The 26,689-nt window shown below is 32.6% G+C and overlaps 3 protein-coding genes across 7 annotated transcripts; 2 read left to right on the forward strand and 1 right to left on the reverse strand.

The window, feature by feature from the left end:
* Positions 1–1,284: 1,284 nt before the first annotated feature.
* Positions 1,285–9,819, reverse strand: LOC6620113 (calsyntenin-1). Of its 2 annotated transcripts, none has more exons than XM_002044289.2 (12): positions 9,649–9,819; positions 7,426–7,589; positions 6,593–6,735; positions 6,040–6,540; positions 5,873–5,980; positions 3,835–4,884; positions 3,727–3,772; positions 2,560–3,117; positions 2,413–2,496; positions 2,222–2,352; positions 1,936–2,059; positions 1,285–1,878 (listed from the first exon to the last, which is right to left on the reverse strand). In XM_002044289.2, the coding sequence occupies exons 2-12, from the start codon at positions 7,538–7,540 to the stop codon at positions 1,811–1,813; spliced, it is 2,928 nt and encodes a 975-aa protein (XP_002044325.2). In that variant the 5' UTR covers positions 7,541–7,589; positions 9,649–9,819; the 3' UTR covers positions 1,285–1,810. The 2 variants fall into 2 exon arrangements, with proteins under 2 accessions (XP_002044325.2, XP_032579754.1); XM_032723863.1 differs by lacking the exon at positions 9,649–9,819 and adding an exon at positions 9,249–9,325.
* A 799-nt stretch (positions 9,820–10,618) lies between these two features.
* LOC6620114 (ADP-ribosylation factor 2) lies at positions 10,619–11,588 on the forward strand. Its single transcript, XM_002044290.2, has 4 exons — positions 10,619–10,779; positions 10,903–11,165; positions 11,235–11,360; positions 11,417–11,588. Exons 1-4 carry the CDS (start codon positions 10,713–10,715, stop codon positions 11,501–11,503), a joined length of 543 nt encoding a protein of 180 aa, XP_002044326.1. The 5' UTR covers positions 10,619–10,712; the 3' UTR covers positions 11,504–11,588.
* Positions 11,589–14,961: 3,373 nt separating this feature from the next.
* On the forward strand, positions 14,962–26,175 carry LOC6620115 (glutamate receptor ionotropic, kainate 2). 4 transcript variants are annotated; one of them, XM_002044291.2, is made up of 15 exons: positions 15,002–15,257; positions 15,309–15,441; positions 15,502–15,915; positions 17,404–17,570; positions 18,301–18,354; positions 18,432–18,596; positions 18,890–19,048; positions 19,229–19,432; positions 20,347–20,550; positions 20,643–20,747; positions 20,861–21,118; positions 21,245–21,733; positions 22,983–23,180; positions 25,346–25,736; positions 25,790–26,175. In XM_002044291.2, the coding sequence occupies exons 1-15, from the start codon at positions 15,255–15,257 to the stop codon at positions 26,065–26,067; spliced, it is 3,222 nt and encodes a 1,073-aa protein (XP_002044327.2). In that variant the 5' UTR covers positions 15,002–15,254; the 3' UTR covers positions 26,068–26,175. The 4 variants fall into 4 exon arrangements, 3 of the variants coding, with proteins under 3 accessions (XP_002044327.2, XP_032579751.1, XP_032579752.1); XM_032723860.1 differs by lacking the exon at positions 21,245–21,733 and having other exon boundaries at positions 15,008–15,257; XM_032723861.1 differs by lacking the exons at positions 15,002–15,257; positions 15,309–15,441; positions 17,404–17,570 and having other exon boundaries at positions 15,805–15,915.
* The last annotated feature ends 514 nt before the right edge of the window (positions 26,176–26,689 follow it).

Here is a 26,689-nt window from a genome sequence, read left to right on the forward strand (position 1 = left end):
GTTTTTAACTTCTTTTTTATAAAATTAAATTTTAACAGTAATAGGTTTTTTTTTTGTTTTTTGTGACTTACAATAAATTTACAAACCCAATATAAGATTTTGTAAAAAATTTAAATGTATTTTTGGGATTGGCAATTAGAATCAAGATCGGGTCGTCTCGATAGCGATTAGTCATTTTCTCATCGATAAAGAAATGATCGATTGTCATAGATGTTGAAATTGAAATAATTCAAAATGGTTTTTCTCTACGTGCTGGGATTAGTACTGAAGAGGCACTTCTTACGCATCAAACATCTGCAACCAGTTGATCGGGTCATCTCAACCTGAAAGCCAAAATCGATCAATTCGACGAGAAAGGAATCAATTTTCAACAATCCAATTCTTATACCCTTCGGTAAATATATTTAACAAAACAGACGTCAAATTTTTACCACATTAAAACCAAAACAAGACAGAATGCTACTCAGTGAATTCGAACTCGAAATTGCATCATTTTTCTGGGATACCGATAGACATTGGGAAATAAAATGAGAAAAAACTAAAAATTGTTAAAAAATGTGCACGTGGCAGTTTTGGGCGGTTTTAGGACGTTAGAATAATGGGCGTGGAAAAAGTTTTTTGGCAAGTCAATAGAAATTTACGAGACTAATAAAAATTTGTAAAAATATTAATACATTTGTCAAAAGGGCGTGGCAGTGGGCAACATGGGACAACAAACTTGCGATCCGTCTTTGTCTCTAGAATCTGTAAGAATATATACACTTTATATAGTCCGAAACGTTTCCTTCAGCCTGTTACATACTTTTCAACGAATCTATTATACCCTTTTAATCTACGAGTATAATTACATGTCGTCAAAAACTTGATTAAATGAATTAGAAAACTTAGGGATCAAAACCAACGAAGCTATGATATATTTTCCATTTATCGGAAATGTCTCATCCATTGCTTTGCATTGAAGTGAAAATACCTCCTGCATATTTATTAAGACTAAAGATCGAATTTTACCTCTGCCGAAAAAGTTTCATTTTTTGCTTCCTTTGCTAAGCCCATATATGTCTCCATTTTAAATAGAAACTAATTATGTTTCAAAAAAGAGTAGCATTAAATAAACCAATTAAAAATTCTATTTTAATAGTACATTTTCAAATTCACAAAGTTATGGTCGATTGAAAATAAATTTTGTATAGCTTCGATATGTTCCTTAATCTAAGTTGTTTGCTTGAAAAATAATAAATCAATAACAACTTTAGCTTTACTAAATAACTCAACATTGTTTGGGTATTACGATTCATTAAAATTTTTTTTTATGTTTTATTATAAGGCTTAAATTATTGGGACGGAGAAACCTCCTCCTATGCATTGCGACAGAATTCACTTGAAATTTGGTAGACATGTGCATTTTACATCTTAAGGTGAGGGCTGACAAACTATAAATTAAATAGATCTTATGTGTATATTTGTATGCCTATAGCTTTAATTATTTATGGATCTAGCGGCGCTGGTTACATAATAATTGTACTATACCTTAGCTATATTTTTTTTTTGCGCTATTATTTTACGTACATTCATATGGTGTGTTATGCACTTTCACTGACTTAGTTTTTACAATTAAACAATTGCAAGAAAAATGTTTTTTTTTTTGCAAAACAAACTTTAAATGCACGTCTTTACAATTATGCCTGCAGCAATATAGACTCTTTGGAACTCATTTATAACTTCTGCATATTTGTTGATTTAGTGGTTTATATTTTATAAGCACATTTACATATTTTAGTTCCAGTGTTGATAAAAATATTCATTATGTTATTTACTGTTGGAAAATATTGGAGTTATCCCATTCGAGTTGATTGATGTGAGTGAATCCGTCCTTTAAAGCTAGTGCCAAAGATATCTCTTTTAATTTAAATTATTTTTAATGAATATATTCTATACCTTCTTCATCTTCAGATTCAGAATTTTCTGATTCAGAACTCGCTTCCGATGTAACATCTGCTTGCATGGGATTTATAGTTATAGTCAAAGCTGAGTCATCCCAAACTAAACCATCATCAGAAGTCTATAAAATATAAATTCAATAGTAGGAAAGATTAACTCAAGATGAAAAAATGTGTACATATATATATATAACACCAAGAGTGTCTTGTGTTTTAAACTTCTGAACGAAAATATTAAATTTCAAATTCAAATAGTTCAAATTCCTAATTGTAAATATACTTACTTTTGGACATGGTTGATGATGATCAATATATTTTTGGTTGTTTTTTAAGCGTGCAATCGAGACTCCACAAAGTAAGACCGCCAAAAAAACACTTACAAGAATTATAAGCATTGTAACATGTGACCCTTCAGCTAAAAAGTATTAAATTTTCTGTAGATGTTTAAAAACTTTTTTTTTACAATTCCATTTACCTTTGTGCATGAAAGAATGAATGTGAGATTTTGGTTCTTGCACATTATTGGTATGCAAAAGGGAATATGAATATACCTTAGTATCTAAAAAAAGATTAGCGTTAAATATATTATACATATTTTTATATATAAGTATTGGAAACCCACCAGTTGACTGATTATTATCATTGCCATTTACCGAACCACTATTCAGGTGAAGTGTTGTTTCATTATTGGTGTTGCCAATCAAGTTTACTTTAGATAACGATGAAGAAGGGAGTACATTTGTAGACTTCAACAATGTCTGTTTAGGATGCAACACAGTAAGTGTGAGGGTATATTCACCACTTTTGTACTGGGAACTTTGTTGAGCACAAGAAAGCTTAAATACACGGTTAAGATAATATGCAGGTTTTTTGTTACTGTACACAAGAGATCGTAACACATTTATATAATTGCTAATGGTATCCTTTCCAATCATTTCGACTCCATCCTTATTAATATTAGTCTTAATGTCCATGCTAGATGACAATGACTCGTCACCATCTATTTTAATGTCTTCATGATCGGGATTCAAAGAGGGAAATACAACGACGCTGCATGAGTCGATATGATTTTTGTCTTCTAATTTTCCATTGGTTTTAGATAGCGAGTCAATGCTAGTTTTTTCCAAAATGTGTACGCCCAATTTAATTTCTTGATATGATACCAGCTTGTTTGAAGTTCCTAAAAATCATATAACGGGAAATAACATTACAAAATGAATAATTCAATTGTTTATTTGCATTAGTATATATAATGATAATTTGTATTATTTTTTTTTTCAGAACAGTTTTTCGACACTTTTGTATTATTTTCAAATTGCTTTTTTTATTTTGCAATCGTGATTCCAACAACTATCAGAGTCTTATTAATATATATAAGTGTAAAACTGATTCGTGTACCATAATTTACAAAAAAACACATTTTTTTAAATCAAAAAATGAAAATCTATCTATACTTCTCATTTCCTAAGTTTACACTTCCAGTTCAACAATTCATTGATGTTCAAATACATCACAAAATCGGCGTTAACGCAAGGAGAGCCGACTGCACGATCTATCTCTCAAAAATGTAATATGATGCTTTAAAAATAAATGGAAGGGAATAATATATTCCTGGAAAAGAATGTAACAAGTATATAAAAGGGTGTAGAACCTATAAAGAATATAGGTAACTAAAGAAATTACACGCGGTAAGTTACACGGACGTCACTCGTAAAGTACAAATTTAAATATGAATTGTTTCATATGGCAGAAAACTACCATCTAAACAATGTTATCATAGTTTACGTACCTGATATTGCTATTTTGGGGGAATACAATGGATCGGATTGTTCCAGCTGTAAGATTGATTTAAATTTGTAAGTGTTATCTTTTAATAACGGTTTTTTTTTTTATTTACCGACGCTGAGCCAACATCACTATCGATCCCGAGTGGAGCTATCGGTTCGTTAACCATTATATAAGTCTCAATTGGCGGTAAGCGAAGGGAACTTTCATTTTTACAAGACAGTGTTGTAAGCACTTCTATGTTCCGTCGTCCTACCGTGGGCTTTTGTTTAATATTAATATACTGAACTTTTCGCATCAATTGTTCAATATCATGTTTGTTTTTCGCCGAAATATAAATTTCGTTCATTTCAATGTTTTCCTTAATCTGGCTATTTTCAGAATACGATTTTTCATTGTAACTTTGCAGCGGCTTTGGAGCTAATAAATGCTCAGCACAAGTGGTTCCACATTTAATGTCCTCTGCCGTCAAAACACTGTTCAGGGAGACCTTCACCTCTGAAATATCTCCATTAAAGCCGTGTTTCAGTCTATTTTCCAAGCTTTGGTAACAGGCACCAATAGCTAAGGAAGTATTTACTCCGTGGGCTGCGTGTAAGGGCCAGTCGTCAATTACTTCTGGGTTGCTATGACGATCTTCAATAGAATTTTCGAAACGTACGCCGTCAATAAATAAATCAACTTTGGAAGAATCTTCAACATTAAGAACATAGTGATGCCATTCGTTGTCACAGACCTCCGGTATTTTCCAACGCCATTCAGCAGGACTAAATATATTTAAATCACCTTCGTTAAAATTTTTTCTTAATAAAAAAATAAGCCGACAATTGCGAACGAATAGTGCCATATGATGACGGTTCATTTTGTGGTCGTCCGCATTGCAGACAATATGCTCCTTTACATGCTTATTAGTTTCAATCTGACTGTTGTGTCGAAATAAGGTAAGAATGCTAAAAGGTTGCGATGAAAAATCGTAATGGTCAATAACACTGGCAGGAACTACTACTCCAGTAGACCCATCAAAGTGAAATATGGGTTCTAGACCTTCGTCATAACTTAACTCTTTAGTCCATTCTGCCCCATGTGGCAAAAGGTCTTTCACTTTTTGGCCTGAAGTGCAATTAGATATGTCCCGATCGCACCCAAATGAGATGTGCTTTGTCTGAAAATATAAATGACATTAACAACTTATAATCATATTTGGTTGATTACGATGCACAGGTTCCAAATACGTCACGAAAATGATTCCTTAAGCTAACACGTGAAGTAACGGGACCGCAAAGTTGGTATCTTGACAGTTCATTTTTTAAAACACAGGGTATACGTAACATTTGAACTTTCAAATATATATTAAAATTTATTTATATTTTACATTTATTTAAATATTAACAATAAATGGAGGGCTGAAAAAACATTAAAATAACAGTTACTCCAAGAGTAAAAAGATGAAAAGTAGTTAGCAAGTATACATATATATTCTTCATCTGGACCCTAGGCGATCTGGTCACGTCCGTCTGTTCCTATGAACGCTGACCTCGGGAACTATAAAGTCAGAGAGTGGAGACTAACCATACAGATAATAGGAACGCTTATTTTGTGCCACGCCCACAACCTGCCCAAAACTGACACGCTCACACTTTTGAAGTGTTTGGATTTTTTTTCTTTATATTATATGTCTTTCCCATTTCGACGGATACGTCACTCGAACTCACACAAGCCGCAGAAAACTGTCAGTCCTACACTAAACTAAACACTAAAGGGATTGCATACCAAGACTGACAAAATTATATGGTACAGGAAAAAAAAATATTAAAAAAGTAAAATACCCATTTTACAATTTTGTCCTGATGCGGCCACAAAAAATATTTAAAATTATTGTTAACCGCACGCTTTATAAATAGTTGATATCTATTATTTCGTGTGTTGAAGACGATATCTGCACCGATACCCAACTCGTTAAGAGGTGTTTTTGATACCAAATACATGCAAATAAAATAATAAAAAATTAAAACATTCCAAGTAACGATTTTTAAGAGTATATGCATAATAAAAACCATTTAATACGAAAAATGTATTTATTTAATGGTCTCATAAATTGTAAAAAAATCGTGATTTGAAATTAATATTATTACAAAAATATGTGGGCTCACCTTAAGGGATATCGAAGAATGAATTCTAAAATCTTCATTCTTGCAAGAAATGTCACATAAATCTAGACGAGCATTGGGAAACAATTGAAGGCTTTCAGTGCTTCCAGACTGAAAATACCGATAACATTTTAAAAATTGTTTCATTCACTTTGGCTATGTATACGCACCGTGTAGTCAATGCGTTCTGGCATGCCTAAAAACTTAGTTTCACAAACGCGTCGAACTTTAATGCTGACCATAATGGGTGCAGATTCTTTCATTGCACAATCATAGGCAACAACGGACAGAATGTGGTTATGAGAAGCTTTGTGAGAAAGTGGTTCAGTGTTTTTAATTGAACCCTCGTTATCTATTGAAAATGGTTCATCATTGTTAAGAATCTCATATTTGCAAACATCACCAAAGAGCGGAGTGCAGTCTTTATCGGAGGCTTCAACTCTTAGGATCTCGTTATAAAGTCTTCCCTCGTCTACTTCAATTACGTAAGACGGTTCTAAGAATGTTGGAGCATACTCATTTACGTCGATAACAGTAATATGAACATTGGCTGTATTTGAAGGTGTTCCATCACAATAGATTGCACAGATTTCAAAGTGATAACTTTTGCGATTCTCGCAATTCAATGTCCGACGTGCTTTTAAAATACCTAGGTTATTTACCAATTCAATCTAAAATATAAAGTGCAAGTTATTACGTCAATAAAAAGTAGTTAAAACTTACCTCAAACGGAATTTCGTGATACGGCTTTTTGAGAATATGAAAGTTACAAATTTTTTCTTCGTTCACTTTAATCAGTGGAGTTATTTCTACAAGTGTTTCATTTTCTCGAATTAAACCGTGATATGACTTTTCTAATATGATTTCTGAAATACAAAAAGTAAATACTATTAGTTGTATACATGATGTCTAAAACCTAATTTTAAATAAAGCTCTTATTATACAGTTCCCAACCAAGGATGTTAAAAATAAACAAGAGATAATGATATAGTCGATTTCCCCGACTATCAGATACACGTTACTAAGTTAGTGTGAAAGCGAACGCAGGATTTTATCATTTTTCTGGGATATCGATAGATATTGGGGAATAAAATGAGAAAAAAATTACAAATTGTTAACAAATGTGGACGTGGCAGTCTAGTGCGGGTTTAGAGCTTTCTAACGCTTTTAATGGGCATGAGAAAAAGTTTTTTTGCAAGTCAATAGAAATTTACGGGACTAATAAACATTTGAAAAAATATGAACACATTTATCAAAAGTAAGGGCGTGGCAGTTTTGTGCGGTTTGGGGTCGTTAGAGTGGGCATGGCAACATGGATCACTTTGTCTCTAGAATCTGTGCTGAACCTCAACCCTGTAGCTTTTATAGTTCCTGAGATCTCGACGTTCATACGGACGGGCAGACAGACAGGCCCAGTTCGACTCGGCTACTGAACCAAATGAAGAATATATGTATATATACTGTATATAGTCGGAAACGCTTCCTTCCTTTTACAAGTAGGGGTATAAATATTGCGATTCTGTGTTATTTCAGTAAAGTAAAGAGATATACAATACCTTTCTGTGTTAAATATTCATCATCATTTTCGCTGGACGTTTCAACTCCAGCAACCAGGAGTTCGAAACATATTAATACAATGCATCCGAAACCAAAGATTTTGAGAAACGTCATGGCTCTATTCGAAGTTCTTTAATTACCAAGCCCAAATATATATATTTTCCTGAAAGAAAATGAATTTCATATTAAAATGCAAACACCGATTTCAGAGAAAGTACCGTATATATCCACAATTGTTTTGGAGTGTTTTATCTTAGTGTTCTCCCTTTCTATTATTTTCATATAAAATCATTAAACGGTTATGTACTTACACAAATATATATTGAAGATTATATTTTAATTTCCCCAAATCTCGATATCAATAAATCTTTAAAAAGTTGTACCTAGTAGATGTTTATCTTCCGTTCTTCAAGATAAAAATAATAATAATATACCAATACCTAAGGTAACATAAATTTATTCAGAATTTTAAATAGTGTAAATACATTAAAATTAATACATTGGAATTTATATACTCTGTGATTTTGTTTCTAGCAGTGCTAAAATTAATTATAGACATAGATGATACATCTGACTTTAGCGTAGTTTTTCTTCCTAATACGTGGTAAAATAAGACAAACAGTCGATGTATGTATGCTCTTCATCCTTTCACAGATTTTATGTGTTGAAAACGAAATTCTACAAATTTCTGGCTCTTCTTGCTTAATATTTTTTTTGCAGACAAATAAAATGATATGTATTTCTGAACACTTTAATAAGACAACATAGTCTCGGGCTTTAAGGGCTCTCATAAAAGGATGAACAATACGCAATATAATTTCAATACTCCAAAATTTTATTACAATGAAAATAAAATTCTACTACTTCCCTTCGATTCTTTTACTTTGTTGATTTTCTAGCCTCCTAACAATACACTGTAATATCAGGCACGTTCAGGCACTTTCACTAGCCGATTGGCGGGTTTTTGTTTTATGGTTGAAAAACCATAAAAACCATTGTCACTTATGGTCTTCTTGTTGTTCTTACTGATTGTCAAACGTAGGATTTTTGCATATACATATATACATGTACATATACGTCTATTCGGATTGGCAATAAACAGCTTAAAAGAAATCGCAAATAAAGGCGATTTATAATGAATTTTGAGCCTTGTTCGTCCGTTTATCAGCGAAAAAGAAACGTTTATGTTGGAAGGAAAAGAAGTTCAGGTAATAATAATAATAAAAAATTTAATAATTGTTAAACCGAGACCTTGTTTTATTCTTTGGAAACAATTCTTCTTTAAAAGCACTCAATAGAAATCGTCCTGATAATTGATTCTGGAAAGTATCTAGAAAACAATCCTGAGTAATGTTTACGAAAGTATTGCAAGATTGTCTCGGAATACATCCAGAAGACTTTTAGGTAATGCTTACAAAAGCCTTTTACGGAGTGCCTACAGATGCGTTGCACGGGAAGTATAAAAGAGTCTCAGTCCCGGCCCGACTTTCCTACTCATGAAACCACTTCCACTCGAAAAAGAGTATTGAAAGAAAGTGTTCCGGGATAATTCCACTTCCGACTGGGTGCATATCTCATTTTTTCGTTGGTACAATACAATAGCATAAATGTGACCAAAGCAACAAGAAATACGGACAATTTTTGTAGGTTAAATCAAAATCTTTAAAAATGGTGTTAGAATAAAATAGGTAAGTTCTTCCAATTGGTTCGGCTAAATGCATAAAACAATTTAGGATTTCATTTAGTTTCATATATGTAGGACAGATTAGCTTGGAAAGTCTGAGAACTTTAGAAGCACTTTTTGATTTGTTGATTTGCTTACAGCTCCAAAAAACATTTCATTCAAGGACCGTGTAAAACTTTATATAAACTCTAGTTCCCGTGACTAAATATGATTAAACACTAGAAAATGTACCACTGATTGGATTACATATACGTATTACATAGTATATATGAACATGCATGCATGAGAAAATCTTGTGTATGTGTTGTTTCCAAGAGATACACATTCTGTAATGAATTTGGATTGTCTACCTGGACGAATTGCGAACCTTTGCAGGGACTCATGCTTAACCTTAATACTTTGATTATTACTTTTACATATACATAGATTTAAATCGACTTAAATATGAAATAATACAAGTTAATTAGACGGGGCACATTAACAAATCTTAGAAAACTTAAATCTTTTGTTTTGTTGTTTTCTTTACTTAGTTTCTTACTTTTGTCCTCAAAATGATTACTTGTGACGTTTGAAAACCCAGTTGTAAGTTTAAATACAGTAGTCAATACTCTGGAAATGTTTATCCGACATTTTAAGATCCTTGTGTGGAAGTGGTTAATACTCGAAAAGTGATTTAAAAAAACACCATATAAGGCCCTGTGCAGACTATGCTCTAACATTGTAATCGAATTTTAAGTCATACACTGTTTTGTTTAAGGTGAAGTTAAGGGGTGCTTATGCTGTTTTGACATTGTTTACTTTGTTTGTTTACTGGTTTTGTTTATGTGTGTGATATTTTCATATATAATTATTTGGATTCTTTTATATCCTAAGACACATTTTTTTAAATTTAAAATTTTGACCAGAGGCAGCATATTTCTATTGTAAACTTATGTATTGTTAATCGCAACCAAAATATATTGGTTGTCATTGGCAATAGCCGATTGATTAATACAAATTTCTTAATATTTTTTAAATGGATAGGAAGAACCCGAATACAAGAAATTCGTTTTCAGGCAGCTTTATAGTGTTTGAAAAATTTGTAACATCGTTATAAAATTTGATTTGAGCCATTAATTGTGCAATGAAAAAAGAAGTTGATTCAGCAATTAGAGTTCGCGCATAATACCATAGTCCTACAGAGCACATTCGTAAAAAAAACTGTTGGGATTGCAATATTGTATAACTCCGATATCGACGAAAATGTGCTCACTTACCCCTTGGGGACTCTTTTCTATGTGCACATTTTCTAAGTCAATTTTAAATTTTTCACTTACAAAATGTACTCGAAAATGGTTTTATCAAGAAACAAGACTTAATGGCGCAGTCAAAACATTGTATTGTCGATGGAGTTTTGTGTTTCTTTTCATTTGTTTCATCCGACCATGCTTAAAGTGTAGTTAGTATTTTATAGAAATTTTAGTATTTTATAGAAATCAGTTTTTTTCACCATCGTTAAACTTTTCTAAAAAGTGCAGCATTATTAATCGAATGACTAGTTTACACGTCAATTTACTGAAGTTACTGAAGACCTACACGAAATAAAATATTTTCTTATTAAACATGGGACTAACAATATCTAGTCTTTTGACACGTTTGTTTGGAAAAAAACAAATGCGTATTCTTATGGGTATGTTGTGAAAATACGATACTACACTGCATATCCGACATGTAAATATAGCCTATAGTTCACGCTTAATTTTTAAGTACTTGCAATCAACGTGCATATAACTTAAAATATTTTTGTACGCAGTTGGCTTGGATGCTGCTGGAAAAACGACTATTCTGTACAAATTAAAGCTGGGTGAAATTGTAACCACCATACCAACCATAGGCTTCAATGTTGAGACTGTGGAATATAAAAATATATGCTTTACCGTTTGGGATGTTGGTGGCCAGGACAAAATTCGTCCGTTGTGGCGACACTATTTCCAAAATACACAGGGTCTTATATTTGTAGTGGATTCCAACGATCGCGATCGTATAACTGAAGCTGAAAGAGAACTACAGAACATGGTACTCATTTTATTTAATTAAAGGTATTTACATACGTGTCAACCAATACCATGTTTATTTTCCCCACAGCTCCAGGAGGATGAACTTAGGGACGCGGTACTTTTAGTTTTTGCCAACAAACAGGACCTACCGAATGCAATGACAGCTGCCGAGCTTACGGACAAGTTGCGTCTTAACCAATTAAGGAATCGCCACGTATGTCTTAGGGGTAATTGTCCCACAAATGTCTACTTATATATACCCATTTTTAGTGGTTTATTCAGTCTACATGTGCTACCCAAGGACACGGACTTTATGAAGGACTTGATTGGCTATCAGCTGAATTGGCTAAAAAATAAAAATATTCTTTATATTGTAAGATAGGAACTGGTATTCTCCTATGCTGAAAATTAGATTTTAAATAAACTTTTAAATGTATATAAATTCGTTTGGAATTTTGTTTTAAACTTAAAACGTGCATGTTGAATGTGTTGGTGAGAAAACAGCACTTGCCCTTGTTGTATTTTAAAAAATTTTTAACAATACAACATTTCATAAACCTTTAGTTAAAATGTTATTTATAGTCTACTGAATATGTATGTATTAATGTGCAAACAATTGATGTCTAAAGTTGAGTCGCCCCTAGTTTATAAAGCGTGGTTCCGAGCAAAACGTGGTCCTGTTTTGGAAGGGTATATATATGTATATATACATATATGTATATATATATATATATATGTATATACATGTATATATATATATATGAATATATATATATATGTATATATGCTATATGTATATATATACATATATGTATATATGCTATATGTATATATAAATGTAAATATATGTATATATATATATTATATATGTATATATATATAAAATGTAAAATATATATATATATATACATATATGTATGTATATGTATATATATAATAATAATAATGTAAGTAAGTGACCCATTTTTATTATTTAATATATTTTGATATATTTTGTGATATATTTGATATTTTTAAAAAGCGCGCAATTTTGGGTGGAAAAAAAGAGCGCCAACTTTTTGGTTTTCCTTTTAATTTCTCTTAATCCGTTTGCTTAAGTTTGACTTTAGGCAGTGCTCCTCGATTTTTTGAAATTTTCGCTATTAACCGAGTTCATATTCAATTAAAGCCGTTTAGTTGCAATACTAAAGTAGTGAAAAATGAACTCGAAGGTCATATAAATATAGGACCCCTGTAATGGCCTACCCGTGGTGTTCCCTAGGTACCGATAATTACATATATTATTATTAACATAAATATAAACGGTAGCTAATTCGAGCGGCGATTTTAACAAACGATTTTAAAAAACTTTAAAATTATAATAGTCAGTGCGTGAATTTTTAATTATTATTTTAGTTCATCATATTGCTACGAAATTGGCCAAAACTCCAAGCATGTAAATTCGTTTCCTCGATCAGAATTGATTTCGGCCCGAAAATCGTCTTCTAGCACAAGTACATTGTTTTTACTCACACAAGCAAACAAATTCTATTTTTAGATTTCTTACGCTCTCACGTAAGCGAGCGGACAGAGAGCAATTTTGGCCGTCACCAAAAAAGTGGCTGCATAGTGCAAAACCAAAGACACTAGAATAACTAGAATAATTCTAGTGTCTTTGGCCAAACCAATGTATGGCCGTTACGCATCTTGTTATTCTAGTGTCTTTGGTTAGAGTACAATATTACTGCACGTAGGAATAAGAGAAAAATGCTTCTGGGTACCGCAACTAAGAGAGGGAGACACAGTGCATTGACTTTATTACATACATATTTTCAACACTACCTCTCAATGCAATATGTGTACCCTTACAGATATTATTTTTTATCTTAATTTTAAAATATAAATACATTTTTCTGTTAGCTTAAACCCATCCCTTGGATACACTTTTCATGTTTAAATCTATTCAAATTCTTGGTTAGAACATCTGGTATCATGTTTTCTGTGGGTACATAATTAACTTCTATTATATTGTTCTTATACAGTTATCTTATATAATCATATTTTATGTCTATATTTTTAATGCGTGCATGGAAAGTGTCATTTTTCACCAAGCACTGGGCCCATTCGTTTCAAATATTTATTGTGACTGAGCTAGAGTACAATATTACTGCCCGTAGGCAGACAAACTACAAGTTAGGGAGAGTCTCAGAATAAGAGAAAAATGCTTCTGGGTACCGCAACCAAGAGAGGGAGATAGAGGGCATTGACTTTATTACATACATATTTTCAACAGGAAGTGTTCCCAAGAAATATACCAAATAAAGTTCCAGTTTAAAAAATAATCGATCTTATTTGTAAGGAAAGGCAACACATGTAAGATATTGATAAAATGGTACTGTATTAGATATAATTAATAACAAACAATAAAAATAACATTTTTAATACAAATTTGCAATACCAGTTTATTGCAGTTCAACTTAAATAATGGAGACAAATAAAAGCCAAATAGAAAAAAAGGAACAAATTTTGCTTGACCTTAAAATGTTATAAAAAATTATTATTATTATTTTGTGGAATATCTTGCTTTCTTAATGACTGACTTAATGACTTAATAACGCGCCATTAATTTTTTCCGAATAAATAACTTCTTTCGATTTTAAGTAAACAAGTCCCGTTAAAAAGTAAAAGAGAAATTAAGCGGGATAAGTTAACTGTATCATGACTTTTGGGGTGCCAAAAATGTGTGGTTTTTGTACTTCTTAAAAAAACCAAACTAAATTAATTTATTTTTTTTTTTTTTGAATATTGTTAAGCTTAAAAAGATCAAAACCGCGCCATTAATTTTTTCCTAATAAACAACTTCTTTCGATTTTAAGTATAAAGCTGGTGTATCAAGACTTAAACGACACACTGTTCATAAATGCATCAAGGTGTTCATAATATCACCATTCAATCAAATCTGCAAAATATTTTTGACGTTATTTATTTATATGTCTTGTTTTTTAGTTTATATGTCTGCCAATTTCTATCGATATGATATGTACACTAGGTACACTGTCCGACGCGCTTACTCTCTACGTGTCTACATCCATCCAACATAAATTGTATATTAATTAGTTAATTCCGAAACTAATAAATAAAATGATTATATCAATGTAAGGCTGACTCTCTATTGAAGCATTTTATATTTAAAAATCATATTATATATATTATTATTTTGTTATATTAAACAATAGGAATTGCTATAGCGAGTTACACGACTATCAGATACCCCTTACTCAGCTAGTGGTTTGCGAACGCGAAATTATTTTTTTGGGATATCGATAGATATTTTATAATATATATAAAAATATATAGGAAGGTTGGTGGCCACAGTGTATTTGGAATACAGATACAAATTGGAAACGAGGAAAGGTTAAAGACAGAAATTACAAGACTAATAAAAATATGAAAATATATCGAAATATTTTTCCAAAATGTGGGCATGGCATTTTTGACAAATCGATTGAAGTATACAAAAAAAAAATTGACGTGGCAACATGGGTCAACACACTTGCGCTGCGCCTATGTCTCTAGAATCTGTATGCCTAATCACAACCTTCTAACTTTTAAAGTTCGTGAGATATCCAGATCCATAGCCAGATCAAAGACACTAATATCTTTGGCCAGATCGAGTCGGCTGGCTGGTCGGAAACGCTTCTTCTTCTTCCTGTTAAATACATACTTTTCAACGAAATCTCAACAAATCTAGTACACCCTTTTACTCTACGAGTAACGAGTATAAAAAGGGGTGTTCAAGCCAATCAGTTCAGTTTAATCTTGAAAATATATTTATTTTTTTTCATTATAAAATTTTGAAGTACTCTGTCATTTTTGCTAAAAACAAAGGAATTATATTAATGCATGCATAAAGAGTACTGATTGCTGTGTTTACAAAGCTTAAAGCTCATAACGTTTGGGGGTGTGTTTTCGTGGGATTCCTTATTAGTGGTGCTTTTTCCTTTCCATCAACTGGTATTCGGTTCTCCGTGTTAAACAAATATCTACATATTATGTATTATATATTACATAAGTAAATTATAACTAAGTGTTTCGGAATGTAATTAAGCAGCATTATCCACATAAAATAATGGTAAAAAAGCCATCAGTACCTTTACTAAAATAACATATGTACTCTTTTTAGGTACGAAAAAAACGGGAAACCATAATAAAGAAAAATATTCAAGGACGAAGTTACCTTAAAAAAATATGTTTTTCGTATATAATATTGTCCATATTCGTAATTGCTAATGCCTTGCCCCCAGTAATACGCGTAGGTAAGTTTAAGGTGAATAATTTATATACTTCAACAAATTATGCTCTTGCTGTATTACCAGGTGCCATATTTACGGAAGATGAACGTGAAAGCAGTATTGAATCGGCATTTAAATACGCAATATACCGTATTAATAAGGAAAAGAGTCTTCTTCCCAATACCCAATTGGTTTACGATATTGAGTATGTGCCCCGAGATGACTCGTTTCGCACTACGAAAAAGGTTTGCAGCCAGTTGGAAGCAGGTGTTCAAGCAATTTTTGGACCAACAGATGCTCTTCTAGCTAGTCATGTACAATCCATATGCGAAGCATATGATATACCCCATATTGAAGGTCGAATTGACCTCGAATATAAGTCTAAAGAATTTTCTATAAATTTATATCCGTCGCATACGCTCTTAACTCTAGCATATAGAGATATAATGGCGTATTTGAACTGGACGAAGGTGGCAATAATTTATGAAGAAGATTATGGTAACTATATTTTATATATTTTTCAGCCGTGCTTATTCATATTATTACCCCGGGGTTATTTGATTATATCGAAAAATCATTTATTATACGCCTGGTCGGTAATAATATTTAATTGAACTCTATATGTTTACAAACGTAGATTTTACATATAAATTCATTAAAATAAACATATATTGGGGGATATTAAATTGTCAAATAGTTACTGTATAAACTATCAGATACCCATTACTCCGATAATGGGAGTGCGAGGTAGAAATTTTAAAATTGTGTTGCCATAGAAATAGACAAAAAATAGCGTGTGCCGGGATCTTGTTTTTGATCAGGATCTTGCGTATCTGTCTGTCCGTCCTTACAAACGTCGAGATTTCAAGAACCATAAAATCAGGAAGGTGATATAAGGAGTTAAGATTCTTAAATTTGATATTAATTTTGATCATGTTTGTCAAATAGTTACTATCTGAACTATCAGATATCCATTACTCTGTTAATGGGAGTCCTGGGTAGAAATTACGAAATTGTGTTGCAGATTCAGATTCTTAAATTTGATATTAATTTTGATCACGTTGTCAAATAGTTACTATCTCAACTATCAGATAGCCATTACTCCGCTAATGGGAGTCCTGGGTAGAAATTGTGTTGCTATAGAAATTGGCAAAACAAATATCGTGTCCGTCAGGATGTTCGTTCGTATAAACGTCGAGATTTATCATAAATCCGTAACCATAATATCATTAATCTTGATATTAAGCGTTCAGATTTTAGAGAAAGAGGCGCTGAACCTTGCTACGGCTACGACTACTCTGTCGCCCACAAGCTGCCCGAAACATTCACGCCCACACAATAAAAAGTTTTATTTTTTTATTTTATCATTTGGCTTTCCATTTACTATTACTGTTACTCATACTAACCGCACGAAAATGTAAAAATGTAAAAATGTCGTGGAGTAAAAGGGTATGCTAGATTTGTTGAAAAGCAAGCGTTTCCGACTATATAAAGTATATATATTCTTCATCCGGATCAAAAGATCTTCATCCGGTCGAGATCTCAGAAACTATAAAAGCTAGTAAAAGTGCAAAAATGCCACGCTTACATTTTTAAACAATTTTTTAATTTTTTCTCATTTTATTCCTCAATATCTATCGATATCCCAGAAAAATTATGAAATTTCGCGTTCTCACTCACACTGGCTGAGTAACGGGTATCTGATAGTCGGGGAACTCGATTATAGCATTCATTCTCTCTTGTTTTTATTTAATTTTTTGTCTTCCTAATTTTTTTCGATTTGCCTAAAACATTTCGGCCACGCCTACTATAACGACTACAAGCTGCCCAACCACGGCACAATTAAAAATTTGTTTTTGAGTTTCGTTACTTAATTTTCGGACAAGTCATATGAAATTGTTTATAAGCTCCCCAACTGCAAATACCATACATTTTCATAAAAGATCAAACTATTTATTGCAAATATTTGTAAATTCTTATTTGTAGGTCTATTTAATTTGATGCACTCAACAACTGAGACGAAAGCGGAAATGTATATAAGGCAAGCGAGTCCGGATTCCTACCGTCAAGTTCTGCGAGCGATACGCCAAAAGGAAATTTACAAAATAATAGTGGATACAAACCCATCCCATATAAAATCGTTTTTTAGATCCGTAAGAACTGTTTCTAAATCTTTACGGCATTATACATTTAATTTATTGTTGCTTCTAGAAATCCTAAAAAAGCTTACGTAATCGTTATATAAATTTTGTAAACGGCTTAAGGCTCTCCTAGATTAGTTGAAAAGTAGTCAACAAGTTAATCACTTACGTACTATGCTGACATCCCTTTACTAATGCGAGCTAAGAGAGTTTATATTGCGGGATACTTATTTAGCTAACACAAACAGAAATTTTTTCAATGGTAAAATATACGCGATTTATTATTACATTTTGGCACGGGTCTGTACTATTTTTCTGCAATATGGGCAGGTCAATAAGAGATTAATATACTTTAAAGAGTGCTTAAAAAGTTTTTGGCAAATCGATAGAAATTTACCAGACTAATAAAATTATGAAAAATATCCATACAATTTTCGAAAATGTGGGCGTGGCAGTTTTAGGCGGTTTTAGGACGTTAGAGTGGGAGTTGCAAAAAGCTTGCGCTGTGTTTGTGTCTCTAGAATCTGTATAAATAATATCAACCTTTTAGCTTTTATAGTTCGTGAGATCTCAACGTTCATACCTGCGGACAGATGGACAGGCCCAGAATCAAGATGAATAAAATGATCAAGAATATATAGACTTTATACTTTATATACTGTTACATACTTTTCAACCTATCTAGTAGGAGTATGCTAGTCTACGAGTAACGGGTATAAATATATAAAAATCCTATTTCTAGATTTTGCAACTACAAATGAATGACCATCGTTACCATTATATGTTTACAACATTCGTAAGTTAAATAGTAAATGAATAATGAAAGACTCAAGAAAATCTATTAATTGTGATATTGTTGATCATTTTGTACAGGACTTGGAGACATATGATCTGGAAGATTTCAGATATAACAGCGTAAATATAACTGCATTTCGGCTGGTAGATGTCGATAGCAAAAGATATCTCGAAGTAATTAATCAAATGCAGAAATTACAACACAATGGATTGAACATTATAAATGGAATTCCTTATATACAGGTATGAAATGGGCGCATCATATCGTAACAGTAACGCATAACGCTTAGTGCCATAACGCCCACACACAAACATTTGTGCTATAGGGCTCTAAGGTGCTCGTGCCTAATACTTATTAAACAATTATTATAATTGGGTGCATTTCATTGAAGCAATTAAATAATGTCATGGGGCTCATGGCCGCTATAACATTTTAAATGTCCGTTTAAAAGTATTATAGCTGACACTGGGTGTTATAACACGCAAAAAACCTTTTACTCCAACAGAATAACATTTTCAATGTTCATAATTTTTAGACGGAGTCCGCATTAATGTTTGATTCGGTGTACGCGTTTGCGAATGGACTGCACTTTCTAAATTTAGATAATCACCAAAATTTTTATATCAAAAACCTATCCTGCACCTCCGACCAAACCTGGAATGATGGAATTTCGTTGTATAACCAAATAAATGCAGTACGTATATTAACCTTAAAAGTTTAATACTCTTTTACAAATATGTTTTAATAATTATTAATGAATTCCTTAGCCTCATAAATATGAAGTTGCACAAAAAAGTTAATCTAGACAAAGTTAGATTTCGATTTTGTTTTTTTTTTAAACTAATATAAATATTCAATTACATTTTTGCTGCAGGCCATCACAGACGGACTGACTGGCACTGTCCATTTTATGGAAGGTCGGCGAAACATATTTAAGCTTGATATTCTTAAACTAAAGCAAGAAAAAATTCAAAAGGTTGGATATTGGCATCCCGACGACGGTGTTAACATTTCGGATCCAACGGCATTCTACGATTCAAATATCGCAAATATTACCTTGGTCGTTATGACTAGAGAGGTACGCATTAAAAACGTCTTTTATTGATACTTAATTATACCCATTATTCTACTATATATTAGATTCGATAATAGTATGTAACAGGTAGAAACGTTTATGACCAAATAAAGTATATATATTCTTGATCAGGATCAATAGACGAGTCGATCTGAACGTCGAGATCTCAGGATCCCACGCTTTTGAAAAATGTTTTATATTTAATCATATATTTTTTAGTCTTTTAAGTTTCTATCGATTTGCCAAAAATCATTTTGCACGCCCACTCTAACGCCCACAAACCGACAAAAAATGTCACACCCGTTTTTGGAAAATATTTTAACCCATTTTATATTAGTCTTGTACAGATTTGATAAAAACTTTTTGCCAATTAGTTTTTTTTTTTGCCACTGTTACATACTTTTCAGCGAACCTAGTACACGCTGTTTACTCTAAGAGTAACGGATATTTAACAGGAACAGGTTTTGAATTTAATATAATAAAATACTTTTAAGTATATTATAAGGCAGCCCATCAACCAAATAATAAAACACTTCTGTTGTTCTTACTGTTCAATAAGAACCGCACTTTCTCGTTGTCTGCAAGCGAATAAAAACCTCTTAATTTTATCACTCCCACATACACACAACTTTGCATAAGTGTGACTTTTGTATTTTCAACAACAGGATAGGAAATGGGAGAAAAAGTATATACTCCTATGTATATATTTGACGATTCGATCTTGATCTTTTTTGCCTGTCAGTTTTGAGTGGTTTTTAGTCAATAACGTGGGCGTGTGTAAGCATTGATTATCTTCAAAGTCGAGAGCAAGTAATGTTTATTCAAGTTATGCCAGAAATATAGAAATAAATCTGTATAGCACTAAATATGTAAGACAGTCCTATCAATTGCCTTAGTGATTGTTAACCATTTTTTAGGAGCGGCCGTATGTTATGGTTAAAGAAGACAAAAATCTAACTGGAAATTTAAGGTTTGAAGGATTTTGTATTGATCTTTTAAAAGCAATCGCCACACAAGTTGGGTTTCAATATAAAATTGAATTAGTTCCCGATAATATGTACGGCGTTTACATACCAGAGACTAATTCATGGAATGGAATCGTGCAGGAATTAATGGAAAGGGCAAGTATAAACTTTTCATTGCAATTATTCCACAATTTACACTATTTATATTTTAATAAAATTTTATAATTACCAATTAACAATTACCTTAGCGTGCTGATCTTGCTGTAGCGTCAATGACAATTAATTATGCTCGGGAAAGTGTTATCGACTTTACAAAGCCATTTATGAACTTGGGCATTGGCATATTATTCAAGGTAAGCTTAAATTTGTTTGTTTTTTATTACTCTTTTATGTGTAGTTACGTAAATTATAAAATTGTAGTATGACTTATATAAATTCCCTCCATATATGTGGATAAATTTAATAGGTGCCGACAAGTCAACCAACACGACTGTTCTCCTTTATGAACCCTTTGGCAATCGAGATATGGCTTTATGTGCTAGCTGCATACATATTAGTTTCTTTCGCGCTCTTTGTAATGGCTCGATTCTCTCCATATGAGTGGAAAAACCCCCATCCATGCTACAAGGATACGGATATAGTGGAAAATCAGTTTTCTATATTAAACAGTTTTTGGTTTATAACAGGAACATTCTTACGCCAAGGATCTGGACTTAATCCGAAGGTATACAAATTACGTCATATGTGTAAAGATCTATTAATTATAAGATTAAAATAATTTATTTTAAAGATTTGTTAAAATTGATCGCGATTTAAAAGTATAATAAAATGAATATTTGCTATATTTCAGATATCAGACCGAGCTCAAACGAAATTTTTCTCCTTCATTGCTCCATTCGCTATTGAAATTTGGTTTTATATTGCTTTCGGATACATTTTTGTATCAGTATCCATTTGGATTGTGGCTCGATTATCACCGATCGAATGGGTTATTTCAAAGCCACCATGTTCAATGGCTTGTGAACATATATTGCGCGAAATTCAAAAAGAAAATTACTTTGACGAAAGCCTGGAGCTTATAAACAAACAAAAAATCCCAGAAAACGAAGTATATAGTACAGAACATAAAATAAAAAAGTCCAACAATTATGTTGAACATGATGATACTACTTGTGGACATGGTACTTTACCTTTACAACTACCTAATGATGTTAATGAAGAAGCGTCGGATGATAATACGGTGGATTTAGTTCGAATCCAAAACAATTTTACCTTAAAAAATAGTTTTTGGTTTGCCATTGGGGCTCTTATGCAACAAGGTTCTGACTTATATCCTAGGGTACGACCATTTATTAAATCTAAAACTCACTACATAAAGAGTACCAACGAGTAACAACAATTTAAAGACAGAACGTATGGTAATTTTATACAGATGTGGTCAAAATTATTTACACAAAATGCAATTTGATCTATTATGACCACCATTGTAAAATTAAAAAAAAAAAATAATGTACAGAAAAAAACTTTGTTTACTTTGAAGACAAAAGTTACATTTTGGTTGCTATGTTCGTTCATGATTATATTTTAAAGCCGTTACTCGTACAGTGTAATGGTTTAACTTTGATAAGATTAGTTCAATGTTATTTAATATGTAGAAATGATTTTTTCCGACTCTATAAAATATACATTTTTTTACCAGATGAGTTGATCTAGCAATGGGCGTTTGTCCGAATGCTGAAATTTGTCGAAATAGACAGAATAATTAGAAGTAGATTTTTTAGGCGCAAAAGTGAGGGGGGTTGCATTTCAATATAAACTGGAAAGAAAAATGATAAAATTAAACAATAAACAAAGTGTGAACGCTATTGTCCAGGTTCAGTGTGGGCGTAGCAGTGCGATACAAATGGGCAAGACAAATAATAAAAATCTAAACATATTTTAAAAATGTGGACGTGGCAGTTTTCAACAGTTTGTGGCGTAGCAACTTTATCTGCCTCTATGTTTGTTCTAGATTTCATGGTTCCTGAGACGAATGAGTTCATACGTAGACGAACATGGCCATGAATCTAGTACATCCTTTTATTCTGAGAGGTACGGGTATAATTAACTCATTTTTCAAAAGGTCGCGTCCGTTCGGGCGGCTTGTAGCGTTAGAGAAAAGGAAAATGTTAAGAACGGTTTTCCAAAGTATGGGAGCTTAGTTCTGAGCCAAACTAAAGCAGCGTAGCCGTTATCAAAATCTCCATGTCGACTCTCAACATTCTAGCGATCTTATATCATATATCTCAAATCTTAGTATGGACGGACAAACGGCGGACAGGGCTAGATCGGCTCGACTTGTATCCTGATCAAGAATACATGTACTTAATATGGTCGGAAATGCCTTCTACCTGTTACATACTATTCAACGAATTTAGTATACCCTTTTGTTCTACTTGTAACGGGTATAGGAGTCAAGGAGTATATTTATAATAGTTATTTGTAGAGTAAAAGGGTAATCTAGTCGCAATACTCAACTATACTGTAGCCTGTTGTACCTAATTATAATTACAAACGCTTTCAATCCGAATACTTCTTTGTCATTTTAGGCAACCTCGACGCGTATTGTTGGCGGATGCTGGTTCTTTTTTTGCCTAATCATTATATCTTCATACACTGCCAACCTAGCTGCATTTCTAACAGTTGAACGGATGATTTCCCCCATTGAAAGCGCTTCTGATTTGGCAGAGCAAACCGAAATATCATATGGAACTTTGGAGGGTGGATCGACAATGACATTTTTTAGGGTAAATATTTCGAACAAAGGACATACGCATTTTAAATTTTATTTTTACAACATCATTATATTTTTGCATAACGTTATAGCACACAAAGTTAAATTGGTAAATTGGTAAAAAAGATATTACTAGTAGAGTCAAACTTATCTTGCTAATAAATCGAAAACTAAAATAGGCAAAGAATGGAAGATTCCACATTCTGAGAATAAAATGGCGGTAGTACAAGATTGTATTAAAACTTTGTAAAACTAGAAGACAAAGAATTACGACATGCGAAGATTATTTTTAGGTTGACAAATCCATTTTAATAATAGCTTCAGTACATATTCGTCCAATCAACGTTACATTTTAGACTGATCTTTCCTAGGCTGAGTATAAACGGTCATGTGAGACCGTCTATTGACACCAGATCCAAAATGGCTTAAGGTTAAATGTTTGAGATTACTTCAAAAACAAAGTATTTTAAAAGTTTAATGGAATTCTTCTTTGAAAAATGCCATTCGATTGAAACAGACGTAAGCGTAATGGAAATAGGTTTTCGTTTTTATTTACAGTGAGTGAACATTTTCTAAATTTTCAAAAAGAATTGTGTGCCTAAACCGTTTTATTCGTGTCGCTTTTAGTAATACTGAAATTTAGCTATGTACTTTTATACCAGTTACTCGTAGAGTAAAAGGGTATACTAGATTCGTTAAAAATCATGTAACAGGCAGAAGGAAGCGTTTTCGACAATATTAAGTGTAAATATTCGTGATCAGAATCAGTAGCCGAGTCGATCTGGCCATGTCTGTCTGTCCGAATGACCGTATGAACGTCGAGATCTCAGGAACTATTAAAGCTAAAAGGTTAAGATTCAGCATACAGATTCTAGAGACAAAGACGCGAAGTTGACCATGTTGCCATGCCCACTCTAACGCCCTCAAACCGCACAAAACTGTCACTCCCACACTTTTGAAAAATGCGTTGATATTTTTTTCAAATTTTTATTAGTCTTGTAAATTTCTATTGATTTGCCAAACAACTTTTTGCCGCGCTAACTATAGTGCACTAAAGCCGCCAAACCGGTCACGCCCACACTTTTGAACAATTTTCAGGATCACCTTTCGAGTCGATCGGGTTATTTCCGTCTGTCCAATTTCCGATTTCTACCGATATTCCAAAAAGTTGTTGAAATTTCTTGTTCACACTTCCACTAACTGAGTAATGAAAGTTTTATAATCGGAGTTATGTGGGAGTAATTTTCTTAAAAAGAAGAAGAGAGTCTTTTTAAGAAAATTACTCTGTTTATTAGGTCTTCGAAAGTAATATGTATGTTTGCTTTTAAAATCAATCTGATTAATTTACATTTAGTAATCCACCATGGGTAGGTAGGTGGGTAGTAGTAACCTACTGAGAGCACCCAGTATTAACCCTAAAATGGGTAAATTTTTGAAATTATTTTTTCGATATAAAATTGGTCCTATATGCAAATATTTCATATAAAAAACGGAAATAGTATTGCTTTCTTATATTGTACTTGTTTTAATAACCACGAAATCTAAAAATCACGGAATCTTGCAATGTGATTTTCAAAGACAAGTAAGCTTATAAACTAAAGGCTTATTTATGGGACTGTCTACCGAACTAAAATAATACCACGATGCATCCAAGCAGGGCTGCACTAAAGACAGTAGAATAATGTTCTAATGATCTATTCTAATGTCATTGGTTGGACGTTCTTCAACTAAGTGCCTTGTATGTGGCGTTCTCTCTAGGCTATAGTGTTTGAAGAAAAGAAAGTATGCTAGATTTGGGATGCCCAACCTTTTATACCCGAGAGAACGCTACTTTGCTACAGGGCGCCGCCAACATGTTTTTAATTGTTATACCCGTTACTCGTAGTGTTTTGATTTTTTCGTTTTATTATTTGTCTTTCATATTTCCGTCATTACTCGAAAAATTGCATTGCCACGCTCACACTTTCGTTCAAACTGTCATGCCACACTATCTGATTTTAGAATTTACAAGACTAATAAAAATTTGAAAAAAATACAATTTTTAAAAAATGATTTGTGTGGCAGTTTCATAAATATAACTATAAAAACAAACAAAACTATATCTAAACCCAACCACGTTTAAGACATTTTCTATATATTTTTGAAACACTTTGAATAAAAATGTTATTTATTTTTAAGGATTCAAAAATTGGTATATATCAAAAAATGTGGCGTTATATGGAAAACCGTAAAACAGCTGTATTTGTCAAAACCTATGAAGACGGAATTAAACGAGTAATAGAAGGAAGCTATGCTTTTTTGATGGAATCGACAATGCTAGACTATGCTGTTCAACGTGATTGTAATCTGACCCAAATAGGAGGCCTTCTTGATTCTAAAGGTTATGGTATCGCAACGCCAAAAGGCTCTCCATGGAGAGATAAAATTTCACTTGCTATTTTAGAGCTACAAGAAAAGGGTATTATTCAAATATTATATGACAAATGGTGGAAAAATACAGGTGACGTTTGCAACAGAGATGATAAGAGCAAGGAGTCCAAAGCCAATGCACTTGGAGTAGAAAATATTGGTATTATTAATATTTTATATTATATTAAAAAAGTAATCAATACTGTATTCCAGGTGGCGTGTTTGTTGTTCTCCTTTGTGGACTTGCGCTTGCAGTTGTTGTGGCAATATTTGAGTTTTGCTGGAATTCCAGAAAAAATTTAAATACTGAAAATCAATCTCTGTGTTCAGAAATGGCTGAGGAACTACGTTTTGCAATGCACTGCCATGGTTCAAAATCAAAACATAGGCCGCGAAAACGTAATTGCCTTAATTGTTCGTCTGTACCAACATACGTGCCAAGTAATGTGAGCACGTCAAGTGTGGGCGTTTACTATAATTATTTTAATTAAATTTTATCATGATTCAACACGTTTATTCAAACAAATAGAAAAATATAGTTTTTTCTAAAATTTGTAATGATATGATATTACCATATAAATAATATGTAACTTTAAAAATGTATTTTTTATTTAAAAGAAAGCTAGCTTGGACTTGAAAAGATATTAACTAAGATTAGGCGTACAATTTGTAGAAACGTAATCGGAGCGCTAGTTTGTTTCAGATGATTGCTACGCTACTATACTGTAGTGCCCACAAACCGCGCAAAACAAAAATCCCTTATCCTCTTACTGAAATCATACCTTCTTAATCGGAGCATAATGGTCGTGCTGGGGAGTGTTTATGCTGGAGTTCCTTAGGGATGTATCCTGAGTACCGTGTTATACACCTTTGTTCACTTCAGATCTACGGATCTAAACAAAGACAACCTAACGATCCCTGGACAATAAGACAAAATGTCTCTTAAGCAGTAATATTTATTGTTCAATTGTTATAAAGAATGGTTTATTTCGAGTCTGTTGTGTATTCCCAGAATTTTTCTTTTTTTTTAACTTACGAAAATCGCTCATAATAGCTTGCGCACATAAAAGACTGTACGGCATATAAACTATTGCGGTAAACCAATCAATAAAA

The sequence above is a fragment of the Drosophila sechellia genome, chromosome 4 (assembly GCF_004382195.2).
Source record: "Drosophila sechellia strain sech25 chromosome 4, ASM438219v1, whole genome shotgun sequence".
NCBI lineage: Eukaryota > Metazoa > Arthropoda > Insecta > Diptera > Drosophilidae > Drosophila > Drosophila sechellia.